This window comes from Ornithodoros turicata, chromosome 4 (assembly GCF_037126465.1).
Source record: "Ornithodoros turicata isolate Travis chromosome 4, ASM3712646v1, whole genome shotgun sequence".
Lineage (NCBI taxonomy): Eukaryota > Metazoa > Arthropoda > Arachnida > Ixodida > Argasidae > Ornithodoros > Ornithodoros turicata.
The window spans coordinates 66,506,824-66,520,331 of NC_088204.1; the positions used below are offsets into that span (position 1 = coordinate 66,506,824).

The 13,508-nt window shown below is 44.3% G+C and overlaps 1 protein-coding gene and 1 non-coding gene across 2 annotated transcripts in view; one reads left to right on the top strand and one right to left on the bottom strand.

Moving 5' to 3' along the window:
- The window catches only part of LOC135393348 (uncharacterized), a 119,432-nt gene that overhangs the window by 41,115 nt on the left and 64,809 nt on the right, over positions 1-13,508 (top strand). Inside the window, exon 2 of the mRNA XM_064623818.1 lies at positions 12,981-13,382. Within this exon, the coding sequence (XP_064479888.1) occupies positions 12,981-13,382 (402 nt within the window). The remainder of the gene's footprint in view (positions 1-12,980; positions 13,383-13,508) is intronic.
- Positions 11,214-11,316, bottom strand: LOC135393612 (U6 spliceosomal RNA). The gene has a single exon (XR_010422708.1). It is a non-coding gene; the product is annotated as a U6 spliceosomal RNA (small nuclear RNA).

Genomic DNA, 13,508 nt, shown 5'->3' on the forward strand with positions numbered 1-13,508 from the left:
TATAAGAGAGGCGAGAGAGCGAGGGAACGAGTGGGGCACGATGATACGATGATGATGATCGCGATAGAACATCTTCCGTCTCATAATATCAACATCAAGCATCATTAGCAATTATCATATTATTCGGAACATACAAAAAAAAAACAGTTTTAAGTACTCGCAAAAATGAGTTCCCTCGACTATAAAAATAGTCTGTTAATCGAGCCAATATCGAGATAGCGCTCGAAAAATAGTGTTCTACGCTGGATTAATATTCCTTTATTTATTTTTTCATGACTCAATTACTTTTAACAAATATAATCAGTAACTCCACGGTGCGACGTCTCGCAATTCAGATTTTTCAAAATGCTACCTCACCGGCGGCGCATGGTCGCTCGTTGGCGTCACGTGTCAGCCAAGGTCATGCTGAAGACTGCATGGGAGGTGGCGTGTTCAAATCCTATCACCGGCTGTGCTGTCTGCGCTATTCCCTGTGGCTTTCGTTACACTTTCCAGACGAATGTCGGCACAGTTCCCCTTGAAGTCGGCCCAGGACGCATACTAACCCCCCCCCCCCGGTCCCCCACTCATTCCTGCTGTCCTCGCTCTAGTTCGCCACAGACGCTTCGCGGCTCTGACACGGAATCAAAGAACAAAAAACAACAACAACAACAATAACAAAAAGAAGCTAAGTGACTATAAAAAAGATAATTGATTAATTAATGTAGCAATGGCCTGAAACAAATGAAAAGTTATCGTACATCAACTACCCATGCGGACAGAAGTGATCCATATAGTTGTCTCGCGACGTGATGTCCTATAGCATTCCCCCTTTAGCCGCGTACGTAAGAATATAATCGTCCGCGTATTCTGCGTAACAGCTATATAAGAAGAAAGGATGTTCCGTTTGCTTTCTACGAATTGTGGCCATTTTTCCTCAACGATATATAGAAGGATATAAATGCGTCACTTCACACGGATTACGGCGAGAAACTGGACCGTTGAACGCCCTACATATTAGATGCACCTGTCATTGCACAGGAGTGGGGGTAATGTCTGAATCGGCTCGCCGTTGTTGACCACACAGAAGAAGCGCATCGTCAGGACGTCATTAACACAGATGGTGCCCATACAGTCACATCGAGCACCAATGGGAGTATAGTTCTAAGAAAATCATTTCGTTACCATTTGAAGGATGATGCAAGAGGCGAACGGGCTACCGCAATCTGATGAATTGATGAGCGAAATAATAATAATATAAAACGATTAATTCGACTGGACTACCGGTAGATTGAGATGATTATTTGTAGAGGTATGCGCGGGTACCTAATCCTCGACCCGCGCCGTATACCCGCAGACGGGGTGTCCCACCCAATCCGCTCCCGCACGATTCTTGGTGGAGCTACCCGCACCTGCGGGTCGTGCGGGTATATCCGCTAACTCGCACTACAGGGGCGTGCAGCCGAATTGCACAAGTTACAGTGACTGCAGTGGAAAGAAGAAAAACTCGAAAGCGTTTGTGGACGTTTAGTCGCAGTTTGCATTTGGTACATGAAACGCGTGGTACATAATTGTTGAAAAAAAAAAAAAAAAGGACACACTGGAAGTCCGGACTTTTGCGCGTTAATTTCGCGAAAACGCGTGAACGCGGGTACAGCGCGGGTACCCGCACGACCCGTAGCGGCAACGCAGGCGCACCCGCACTTTAGCCGCGACTCGCATTAAGTCACATGTCCTATCCGCATATTCGAGATTAGTGCAGGTATCAGCGCGGATTCGCGGGTACAACCGCAGCCCTGCAGACGTGTAATTATTTACGGATTTATTTATTTATTGTCAGTAGGTTAGCGGAGTTAATGTACTACATAATGGGAGGCATGAGAGACTAATAGAACAAAATACCAACCGTGAACCATTCTTATTTTATTTTGCTCGTGCCCCCATCAGCAGATGTCTACACGTACGATAATGCCCTTCGAAACAAAGAACAGGAAATGTATAATTAGAAGGAAAAAGAAAAATATCCACAACGAAGTAGAAAACATATACCTAACCAAAATAAACTAAACAAGGTACAGCATGACACTAATTGCGGATATACTGATACACTGTTACGTATTACGTCATTACGTATGCACTGTTGCACAATACAGTAACGCAGTGCCCCAAAATGATTAGACAAATACAAATACAGTTTTGTACATATGTTTTCAGGGTGTGACGAAGAAAAATATTGTTATATAATGGTAAGAAAATTAGCTGGCAGTCGGTTTAAAATAGAGAAAACTTGAAATCAATCAAACGGTGTAAAAGGGTTGACCCTTTATAAGTATGACCTCCTATTTAAAATCACTCCATACGTGCATACATGCTTACCTACAAGAAAGCGTGTCGTGGCATATCTGTCAGCCGTATCACTTCTACCAGATTATTAGTGTGAGGTACGATCTGCAAGACGGGATATCGCTGATCAGTCTTTCGATAGTTAAGAATCAATCATGATTAGAGATGCAGCCCACACGTAATTTACTTTATACGGTTGTAGTTTAGTACCCGTTCTTCATGCCAAGGCTACGAGCAGTGACCCGGGATTTCATTCTTACTGCTGTCTCTAAAATTTCCCCGGGATACTTCCGGATGCATGTCCGGGCGTACTTCCCCCAGAAGTTGGCATATGACGCATACCGACCCTTTGGTAGTCCGTCCTTTCTTGTCCTGTTTCTTTTCAGGCTCTTTCTTTTTCTTTTTTCACTTACAGGAGCACGTCGCAAGCGCAACACCAAAATTGTGTACATCCGTTTCCATATGGGTCAGTGTAATCAATCAATCGATGGTATTGAAAAGAAAGTAGAAGACGCACGTAGCAAGTTTGAATTGATTGGTGCGACGGCGATAGATATAAAGTTTCTTTTTTTCGTTCGGACAATCGAGGTCCAAAACAATGTATACAATAATAACAGACTTTATTTTCATAACCGGCAAACATTCTACAGGCCCACCTATGCACAAGAACTTGGCTTTATAGGAAGGCATAAAACGTGTGACATAGCTAATTAGAGGACTCGCGTGAGACGACCGCGAATTTAAATAGTTTTACAGATTTTCTTCCCCAAACGAGTTCAACGCGCGTCGGGGGTCAACTTCGGGAAGCGCTGCACCAGAAGTGTGCTTCCCGGAAAGACTAGGTTAGACTCCTCCTTACCGACGAGATACCAGATTACATTCCTGGTTATGCACGAGGAGCAGGTGCTCTACGTTCTTTGCCACACCTGCAATCCTGTTGCGCGTCGGTACCCAGCTCTGTATTGTCCTGCTGTACCTGCGACGTCATTAAGGGATACGGTTTAGATTCTACGGTACCAGCTTATTTTCGTTTTCAGTATCTCCTCGGGCGTGAAGCTCAGTGTCCACATTGAAAACAAGAAAATCGGTCGGGCGAAACTAATGAAGGTGAACCCCGAACCACCCGAGAGGCATTTCCTCTTTCACCTGTAAAGCCGAACGTGGCGCGTCCCTTTTTTTAAAAGGACAGAAATAACCTGCTTCAGCGTCTACTCACGCGTTATGTAAGAAAGAAAAGGCGCATTTGTATGACCACCATGCCGTCCTTAGTTCCAGAACAAAGTCGTTCGCTTTGCAGACGAACTTCTGTTTCTTCATTGGGCGTCAGCTATTCCAGCGTCATCGACCTGATCCATATAAAATCGCCCAGCCACATCTGAATCAGGATTATGTTAACCTAGAAAACAAGTTTGTCCGCACGCCAACTCAGTATTGGAGGAATCAGAACGAAGCCTCTGCGCAGGAGGCACGAAAAAGAAAGCGAAACTGAACACGAAAGTTGGGGAGCTGTAGCAGACGACAGTTGTTCTTGGAAGCAAACGTGAATGAACGTAACAAAAATGCCAGGGTTACGAGAGTAAGAGTTCTATGGCCACATTTTTGTGCATTCTACAGACATCATATAAAACACGTTTTTTTTTTTTGTCTAGAAATTCAATGCAGTTCACTGTTGTTTGTTGAACACGGTAATACACATAAACGAAAATTATAGGTGTGTAGAAACTACAAATATATTAAGGACAAGAATATTCATTGACAAGTTATTGAAATGAAGTATAGCTAAAATTGTGTCACATCCTGGATCCGGAATTCATAGGAGACTCGAAAAAAAAAAAAATACTGCGCCAGTGGAAAAACAGGACGATTACAGGAAGTCAGAAGCTGACGCCAAAATCCATTACTATAACCTGCGACGCCGGGGGCATATATAAAATGACCCCTGAACACTTAAAAACGGGTTAATATCAGGAAACTGAACGAAAGTTATAAAAGTCAGCGCGACTGCTAAAAATACTGATGTACCTGTCTAGTAGATTAAAGAATGGTGCGCGAACACTATGCATGATTAAGCACAAACCGGTTCAACTACCCCAGATAACTGCCAGGTCGGTATATGCATATTACTCTCTGATTTAATACGGGGTGGTATATTTGACGGAAGACATAATCGTCCCAGCCGAACAGGGCTACGTGTTCTAGCGCAATCCTTCATAATTCAGGCATGTGCAGGCATATCCATATGCGCAGGCATTAATCTGTTTCCGTCACATCTCCCATCGAGGAAAATCGTGAAGATATTGCTCATCATTGTAAGTAGGTAACGTACACTTCCTTAACCATTACACATTGGTTTGCAGTTATCACCAGTATTGAGCTTCTGTGTGCGCAGACAAAGTCTCTCAATCATGTTCCATCAGAACTCTCATTTTCCTTGCACGCAGACTAACAGCAGAAACAAATGAGATAACCCCGCCAACTGTTCGAAATATCGGCTAGGCAGATGCCTATCTGAGGCTTCTGCTTCAATCGTCGTCTGCTCTTCTTTCATGGCATTCACTGAGACGCAATACACACCAGGGTTGCGGAATGATAATAATAATAATAATTGGGTGTTTACGTCGCGAGACAACTGAGATCATGAGCGACGCCACAGCGGTCGGTCTGTGGATTACTTTTGCCCACCTGAGGGTTCTTTAACGTGCGATGAAGGCTCATCACACGGCACCCCGTAGTTAACGTCCCTCGCCGAAGACGGCGTGTCTAAGCAACTTGTACCCTGCCACCAAGTTGCTGGCGTCCTCGGCCAGGTTCGAACCCGCGATCTCGGGATCAGAAGGCGAACACGCTACCGACTGAGCCACCGAGGCCGGTTGGTTGCGGAATGGGGACACCCATTCAATTCCAAATCCATTCCCAGGAATGGAGATTTGTGATAATTCCATTTCTTTCAATTCCTCGGAATGGAAAGGTGTGGTCAATTCCCACTCCTGGAATGGCTCGGCAACCCCATTCCATTCCTTTAATTCCACAAAAAAAAAAAAAAAAAGGAAAGAAAGAAAGAAAGAAAAGCAAGGAAGAAAACGCATACATGCAATTGCATAATTGCATTCCCACTCCATTCCTAGGACAATATCCGTCATTCCATTCCAATTCCATTCCAGGCTCTGATAAATCTGGAATGATTCCGGAATCATTCCAACTCCGGGGTGGCAACTCCGCAACACTGGTACACACAACGGTACAACAGCAACGACAACAGCACAAAAAGGATAAGATGAAAGCTGAGATAAGATAATCAAGCACTTAATTATAACGTACTGCCTTGATCTTGAAGAGCGCATTCTCCTCCTTTTCAAACAAAGCGAAGCCCGTGACCTTTAAATCGAAACCGTTAAAGCCAGTGTCGTCTGCCTCATCCATCTCGTCTGCCAATCTGGAACGCGCGTTCGTCTGCTTAGACGGCGCCGATGTGGGCTACGAAACGGACTCCAAACTTGCCCGATACCCGAACGGGAAAGCAAATCTTTACAGAATCGGCAAGACAACACAAAGAAGAAACAAGAGAGAAGGCAAACGAGTGGGAAAGGGACGCTGGCTCCACTGGTCCCGTTCTGGGCAACAGTTCTTCTTCTCGAGGGCTTTCACCTGCGAACAGTGCCCTCGTTTTTTTGGGTTTTAGTTACGCTTTCTGAGTAGCCTCTGTGTTTCACTTTTACCCCTTGTGGTGGTCGTCTCGTGCAGTGACTCGACCACACTGGTCGTTCCTTTACTCGTGCTGTGCTTCGGTGCAAAGCGGCGGACGTGCCTACCCGTCAGCTTCGGAGAGAGTTCGCCTGATACGTGCGCTTTCGGTTTCGGATTTGCATCCTTCAGGAGTTACGGGATGACTGAGCTTTGTCGTGACACTGGGTTCGTTGGTTGCTGGTATGTATTACGTTAATGCAGTGCTTTCTAAATAGTTTCGAAATATGCGTGAGATGTGCTGGATGTTTACGATATGGTAGTATGCTGTTGGTCCTGGTTTCGCTTTCGAAGCAGACCATAGCATATGAGGTACATCAACACTCATATTGCGATTATGAGGAGTTAGCGATTGAATGTTAGAATATTAGTACTATGTGCTTATTTATCGATATAGTTTGAATATCTATTGAAATTAAGTTCAATTTAGGTGATATCACCGTACGTTCCCAGTGTTACTGTCTTCCATCACTTGATGCGGCACCGTCTTTAAAACTTGCAAAACTTTGCAATTTACTTGTCATAATATCACAAACACTGCGCAGAACGGGCACTTTTTCATTAATTTGAGTTGCGAAAAATTATTGTATTGGAGTATGAACAAAAGGGAGGATATACACTTTTTTTGTCACTTGTGAAATTAAACATTTGAGCATAGTGAATGTAGCCCTTATACCGGGACTTCTGAACAACCTGTCAGTGAAAAACTTAGCACTTGAATAACTTTTATTGAAACATAATTTCCACGTACCGATCAATGCCAAAGGCCAGTAAAGGATTTCAGTTGAAAGCGGCTTTGATGGCCTTCTAAAATGTGTGTTGGACCCTTCGTATCCTTGTTTTCTTATCTTTTTGTTTTCGGCGATTTCCGTTATGTCGCATTTGAAACAAATCCCCCTCCTATAATCTCTGACGCCACGGTTGGAACTGCACAAAGGGACACCTTACATTAATTTTTCGGAACACGACCGCGTGCAAGCACGTGATTCACGCCTATAACACGTGTCTTACATCCGCGTGTTCTTGAGTAATAGGTAACGGCAGGTAATTGGAATAGATTTGAGTCATACGTCCTTCTCTCCCACGGTAGCCCCAATAAGACACACTGTGACGTCAGAACAATGGCGACCTGAAACGAAAACTATATTTAGAAATCCTGATTCTTAACTTTTCGTTCAGCACTAACATCGTGCCCACGTAATGTTAGCTGTGTGATTTTAGATACGCTAACGTTCTGATTTTAAGACATGTCTAACTTCGACCCGGATGTTCTTCGGCCGCTACTTTAGAGCAAAAGAGCAAAACCTGTGACATGGCGCGTACGTATCTTAGTTTCGGTTTCACTTTCGCGTTTGAAGATCTTTTCATAGTCTTCACTTCATTTTTTTTTACTACCGGCATGGCCCAGTCGATAAAAGCATCAATTCGTGGAGGTGGTATATTCGAATTCTTACCACCGGCTGTGCTGTTTCGGGTTTTCCCGTAGACCTTCCAGAAGGTTGTCTGCACAGTTCCCGCTGATGTCGGCACACGACGCAAACTAAACCCCACTCGTTCCTGCTATCCTCTGTCCACGTGTGTACACCGCTCATGGCCACGGTTGCTTCGCGGTGGTAACACACACTTCGTTGGCGCCGAACGCTGATACACCGTGACGTCATTCGATATGAGTGGATTGAGAAGATATGGTCAGGAACGGCAATAGAGATTATTAGTACCGCTTTGCGTACGGCGCGTGCGCACTGTGAACATGCTACTTTATTGCGTATACGCTACAACGAAAACTCGCTCTCTTCGACTGGAGTGTCCTGCCGCAGTCGAAGTTTCCGTAGTTCGTGACTAGAATATTGGAGACGGCAGGAGTAGAAAAAAGCAACACCACCGGGCAAGTCTCTCGCATAACTTACGTTATTTGGGTCGCACACGATATGAGTCGCTACGTATTCTTCACCACCCGATAGATTACAGGGAAATATGTCTCAAAAGGACCCGTCGTGGGAGGTTTCCATGCAAGCAGGGTGTCGCACGGTTCAACGCTTTCTGCATTTTTTATTACTAATTATACTAATTTTATTATACGATACAAGTTTACAATCACATTCGTGCGTTGGCCTCGTTTTTCTCATCGGTACTTGTGTTCAACGGCAATTTTTTCACACACAGAGGAACAGTAACATAGGCACTATCGTATATAGTGTATTATCAGTGGAAAAAGTTCAACGGATTCTGTCTCCACTATGAACTATATGTGGAACTAAATTTTTACGAGTATTATAAAAAGAGTAATATGACTATGTCATCAGTGTGTGTTCACACACGCACAAGAAAAAGCGCTGACTGATGTGATGATCGAATTGATCAGCTAACTGCATGGTGAGGGCAGTTATTCATTCAGACCCCACTCACCCCCCGTGCTTGCGATTCTGGATGAGGTTGCACTGGTGAAGGTGCGCGACGTCACTACACCGCTTACCAAGTATTATTATCCGCCATATGAATTAGCGTCACTTCTCTCCCAAAATATATTGAAGAGAACCGCTAGCCGTACCTTACATTTCCTAACGCCAATGCTCCAGCCGAAGCAAACAACCGTTGCATATGACCCGTCCTAGAAAAAGAAAATCCTTATCAAATCGTTATCTAAACACCTCGCAGCGATGTAAGATTAATGCGCATTTTTAACCTCACTCACCCACTCCCAACTGTAGCCGTATGCTAAGATCAGACATTCTTGCTTCCAAGGAAGAAAGAAGCTATGTATTTAACGTTCTTTTTTTCCTCAACGGTATTGTAACACGGAGGCTTCCTGCTTCTGCAAGAGACGATACTTGTCGACTCCATTTTGGTGCTTTCTCCGAGAGCCTTGTCTTGATTACATGCTTCAGTGCGGACTTTCTCGCTTTCCGTCAAGGCACTGTGCCCGATATGTACGAGCGTAAGTGGACCCATGGTATCACACGCGGACCGGCTGACGATATTGGATTACATGCGCGGGCAGCACACCATCGTTGGACCAATATAGGTTCGACATTGGCAGCCAACGTAGAGTATACTGGTGAACTATTGGCCGTGCAACATTGTCCGGCATCATGGCTGAGCGTGGGCCGACTCCGGCAAGCCGTTCCCTCATCACCACCAACACCGATGCAGTCCCGTTATCGAGCCGATGAAATCGCCGATATTGGTTCAATACAGCGTGTCTATAATGGCGAGATACAGATAATACATTTAACTGAGCTTTGCCAAGGTATGAAACTTCATTCAACGTCAGTCGATGAGGCTGTAGGAATATGTTATAATTATGGAACAGCAGATTGGTTACGAGTTTAAGGTTATTGTTGATACCAATATAAAAACCCGAGCTAAAAGTCAGAAACACGAAGAAGACACAATCGCTTTCAGATTAGTAAGGAACTCTGGTTCGTCAGTGCCATTTCATCAAGGATATTTGCTCCTTTCGTAAGTTCCTTTGTTCCAATACTTTATCTCTCAATTATCAAACAGTCTACATAGATACTTTGTATATCGTATTGGAATGACAGAGCCCTTGCATCTTGTTCCCGTGAATATAAACCTGGAGGTCCCGACAGCATCGAAAACCTGCACTTGCAGACCGGTGTGACGTATTCCATGCAAGATAAAGCATACATATCGCCTCATCGCTCTTTTGTTTCTTTTCATACATATTGCATGAATGAAAAGATGCGTATACGCGTGTGTCATTACGGTAATCGTGGCCGGTTCAGCCAGTCAATTAATAATCATATTTTCTCACCATTTATTCCGATGCCTGATATGTTCTACGACGGTTAATATTAACCAATTGCTGAGAGGCACTCTTTATACCATAGGACAGTCACTATTTACATTTTACATAGGACAACAACAACAACAACTTTATTGTTGGTGGGGATGCGGGGAATTAAATAATGAGCCCCTTCACAATAAGGGTAACATTTACCCAGGACATTCACATAGACTCCATTAAGTTGGGGTTGTGCGAATATTGGAATCTTTCGAATACGGAAGCGATTAATTGTGAATTGAATTCTGGATTCGAATTTCGAATTGGATATTTAGATTTTTTTTATTCCGTACGTTAGAGCCGCGAAGCAGCTGCGACTATGAGCGGCGTTCAGACGTGGACAGATGGAGGAATTAAATATGGAATTATACGTTCCAATCTTGAACCGAACCGATATTGAGATAGTCCCGAAGCTGCACTCGATATGATCGAAAAATGGCACCGGGGCGAGTATGAAACAATTTGAGCGCTATTTATTCTGATCCGAATATGCATGTCGCCTAAACATGCTCTACACATGTGTGTATTCGTATGTATACCGTACATGTATGCGGTTCCGCTATACAATTATTCACTTCGTAATCGCTTCGTTTTTCAAAATGGCTATTTGCACGGGCCCACATTTAGCTGTATAGGAGCTAAGCAACGAAAGATAGGGATGGTGAAGTACAGGCACATTACAAAGCATTGAAAGCAAACAGATAAACAAGCGACTATCGTGCAGACTATCACTGGATTATGATTAGATTTGTAGGAGACCGAAAAAATTGAATGGAATATAACAACGAAAGCCAGCATGAGAAGTGTTAGCATATTTGCAGTTTCCGAATTTGTTTTTCCGCTTAATGAATATGTACTTTTACCGACCTTTTAAATACTGTAAGAAACAGTGTCTTTTATTGGATCTCAGCACCTGAGACAGTTCGAAAGGAGACCAAATTAGGGCGACATAAAACTGCAGCTGACACAGAGAAAAATAAATAAATAAATAACTAATAAAAGAAATGACAGTTTTAGGTGAGATAGGCCAATCAAAAAACTTGGGGGAGAGATTTTGCCGGATATTTAGTTTTGTTTCTACGGGACTATAACGTTTCAAAAACAACTAAATAAAAGGTAAAAACAAAACAAAAAGTGACTATCAGTCTGCAACGTATAAGGTGGGTAGGCCCCATCATATATTTTTACGACATGACGAAATGTGGAAAGATATAGCATACGTTTGCCCCAAGTTGAGCCGTCAACGAGCAGGCAATAAAAAAGGAAGAGAAAAAAACATAACCCCATCTTTGGTGGTTTGCCAGACTAAAATTTATTCATACCGATTTCGGCGGAGCATTCCGAAAAAAATGTGGAACGCTTCACGATTTTGCGTGTCATCCTTGCGCAGGGGCCATGCTAATCTTCTCTGTATCGTTCCAATTTTAGTATATGTACTTTGGAAGTACGACAGAGAGGGCGCCGAGTTGGTATTTATAGTGATATGGTTGGGATTTTCTCCGAAAGGGTGTGATCACAAGCTTTTGATTAGATGTTCATAACACCGTTATAACAGCAAAAGAGCTCATATGTTTTTCGGTATAAGGAAGACTTTGAGCACGTGTTTTCTTATCAAAATAGAGTACACACGCTGCTGGAACATTTTTATCTAGAAATTAACCCCATCTCGGCGACCGTTCGCTCCTCGACAGCATCTTTTCTTTTCTTTTTTTTGTGCGCATTTTTAGAGCTTCTAGTGATCGATAAGCTGCAGAAACGAAACTCCGAAAAAGAGACGGAATGCCCTCTATGCTACATGCTGCACGCGCACCTTACGAACAGGGAAGTGGAAGGGGTAACGTCTGGGAGCCTCTGAGGAGGTCTGAGCCTCGTGTTTACTCTGTAGCGCCTGTTGATCTCTAGCGCCTTTGTTGGATGGCTGTCATGCGCTGAGGGGGGTATATATGTTTTATGCTGATAGAAAAAAACAAAGAAAAGAAGGGAAATGTTAGCCACCATGTAGGTGGTGGTGGTGTGTGGGGTGGGGACGTCATGCGCCAACATTTCCCAATTTGTAGAGGCACATGCATCCCACCATTGCCCTTGCGATGACAATATAGGCCTCTGATGAGTACGAAGTCTAAAAGCACGCAAAATTTTACCACGTTTGTCAATGTTTCATGACCACGGCTGTGTGTACACATTTCGTATGCTGTCGTCAGTGCTAAAGATTGCGTGGATACTTAGGATAAATAGGCACTACACTACTGTACCACGTGCAAAAATCGCGACATGCCGCCCGTCTTCACGAGTCCAGATACTGCAACACGCGAGTAAAAACAAACAAACAAACGAAAACTTCAATGTGGCACTCATTGTGGTACTTCAATGTGGCATCACTACTACATCAAAGCCACACAATCTACAGGGGGTTTTAGGAGAACGTAGAAGTTTCACATTTCCGAAAACAAGCCAATCGCCTGACTCCTTTGGGGTGGCCGACATCACGTTGCTGATATCTGATTGACTATCAGCGCTACGGAATCGGAATCGGAGGGCGCTTACGATTTCCTAAAACTCCCAAATGATAGTCGAACGGTCGTCTGATAAAAGATTCGATTCGTTCATATCAGTCTATGGAGGTTACGTCATCCATTCCACTTCCGGCGGAGCGAGTAAAAGGTCCTGAAATCTATGAGCACGCTATATATTCCATACGTCGGATGAAAAATGTGTCGTGAAAAATGAGCCAACGTTTCGTGAAGGGTTATTGCGGTGACGTTGAAGCGCCGTGAAATGGCTCAGAGAGGAATATTGCAACCTAAGAATGTGCGAATATTCGAATTTTTCGAGCACCGTTCGATTTCGAATCGAGTCTGGACCTCTGTATATTCGAATTTTGAACGGAATCACGTGCTTGTGACTACCAATGGGAATGGCCGCAGCGCTTGTCCTTCCGACGTCACAGCTGCACGTGTACACGTGTTTATGGGTTATATTTATATCTCGCCAAGTACGGCACGTAGAAAAACTTTTTGCGTTGAATACCAGTTCGAGGCATTGATGTCCACAAAGTTCTTTTTTTTTTTCTCATTACTCTAGCATGCTTCACCTCCTGTTCTCTACTTTTCAGACCGGGGCTACCCAGGACGGCCGCCGTACTCGGGTCTCCAGCACCCTCACTACCCGCACCCCCTACACCATCATCCGGCTTACCATCCTTCCCATCCTCACTACCAAACAACTCCGAAAGGCGCGTACAACAGTGCCTACGCTGCAGCACAGACAGCCCATCAATTCGACGGCAGCAGCTCTGCGAGCAGTAGTGTCCACAGCGGCGGCCTGGGGACGGCACACGCCGGGAGCGGTGCCTCGGCTGCCCTCGTGTCAGGAGGGGCCAGAAAGGGCGGAAGGATACCACACGGGAATAATACCACGGCTTCAAATAGTGGCAGCAGCAGTAAAGCAAGAACAAGAAGGATGCGTTGTCTTATCTCGCTAGGATTGATACTGCCTGCGCTGGCGGGAGTCATCGGTGAGTGCTTCTCAACTTTTCTTTGTTCGTACGTTTTTCTACGAGAATCTGGTGAGGGTGAAGTAGTTCCGCACCTGACTGGCGCGGAAGTTGCAATAGTCTGCGAACCCGTTCTACATCACCAGC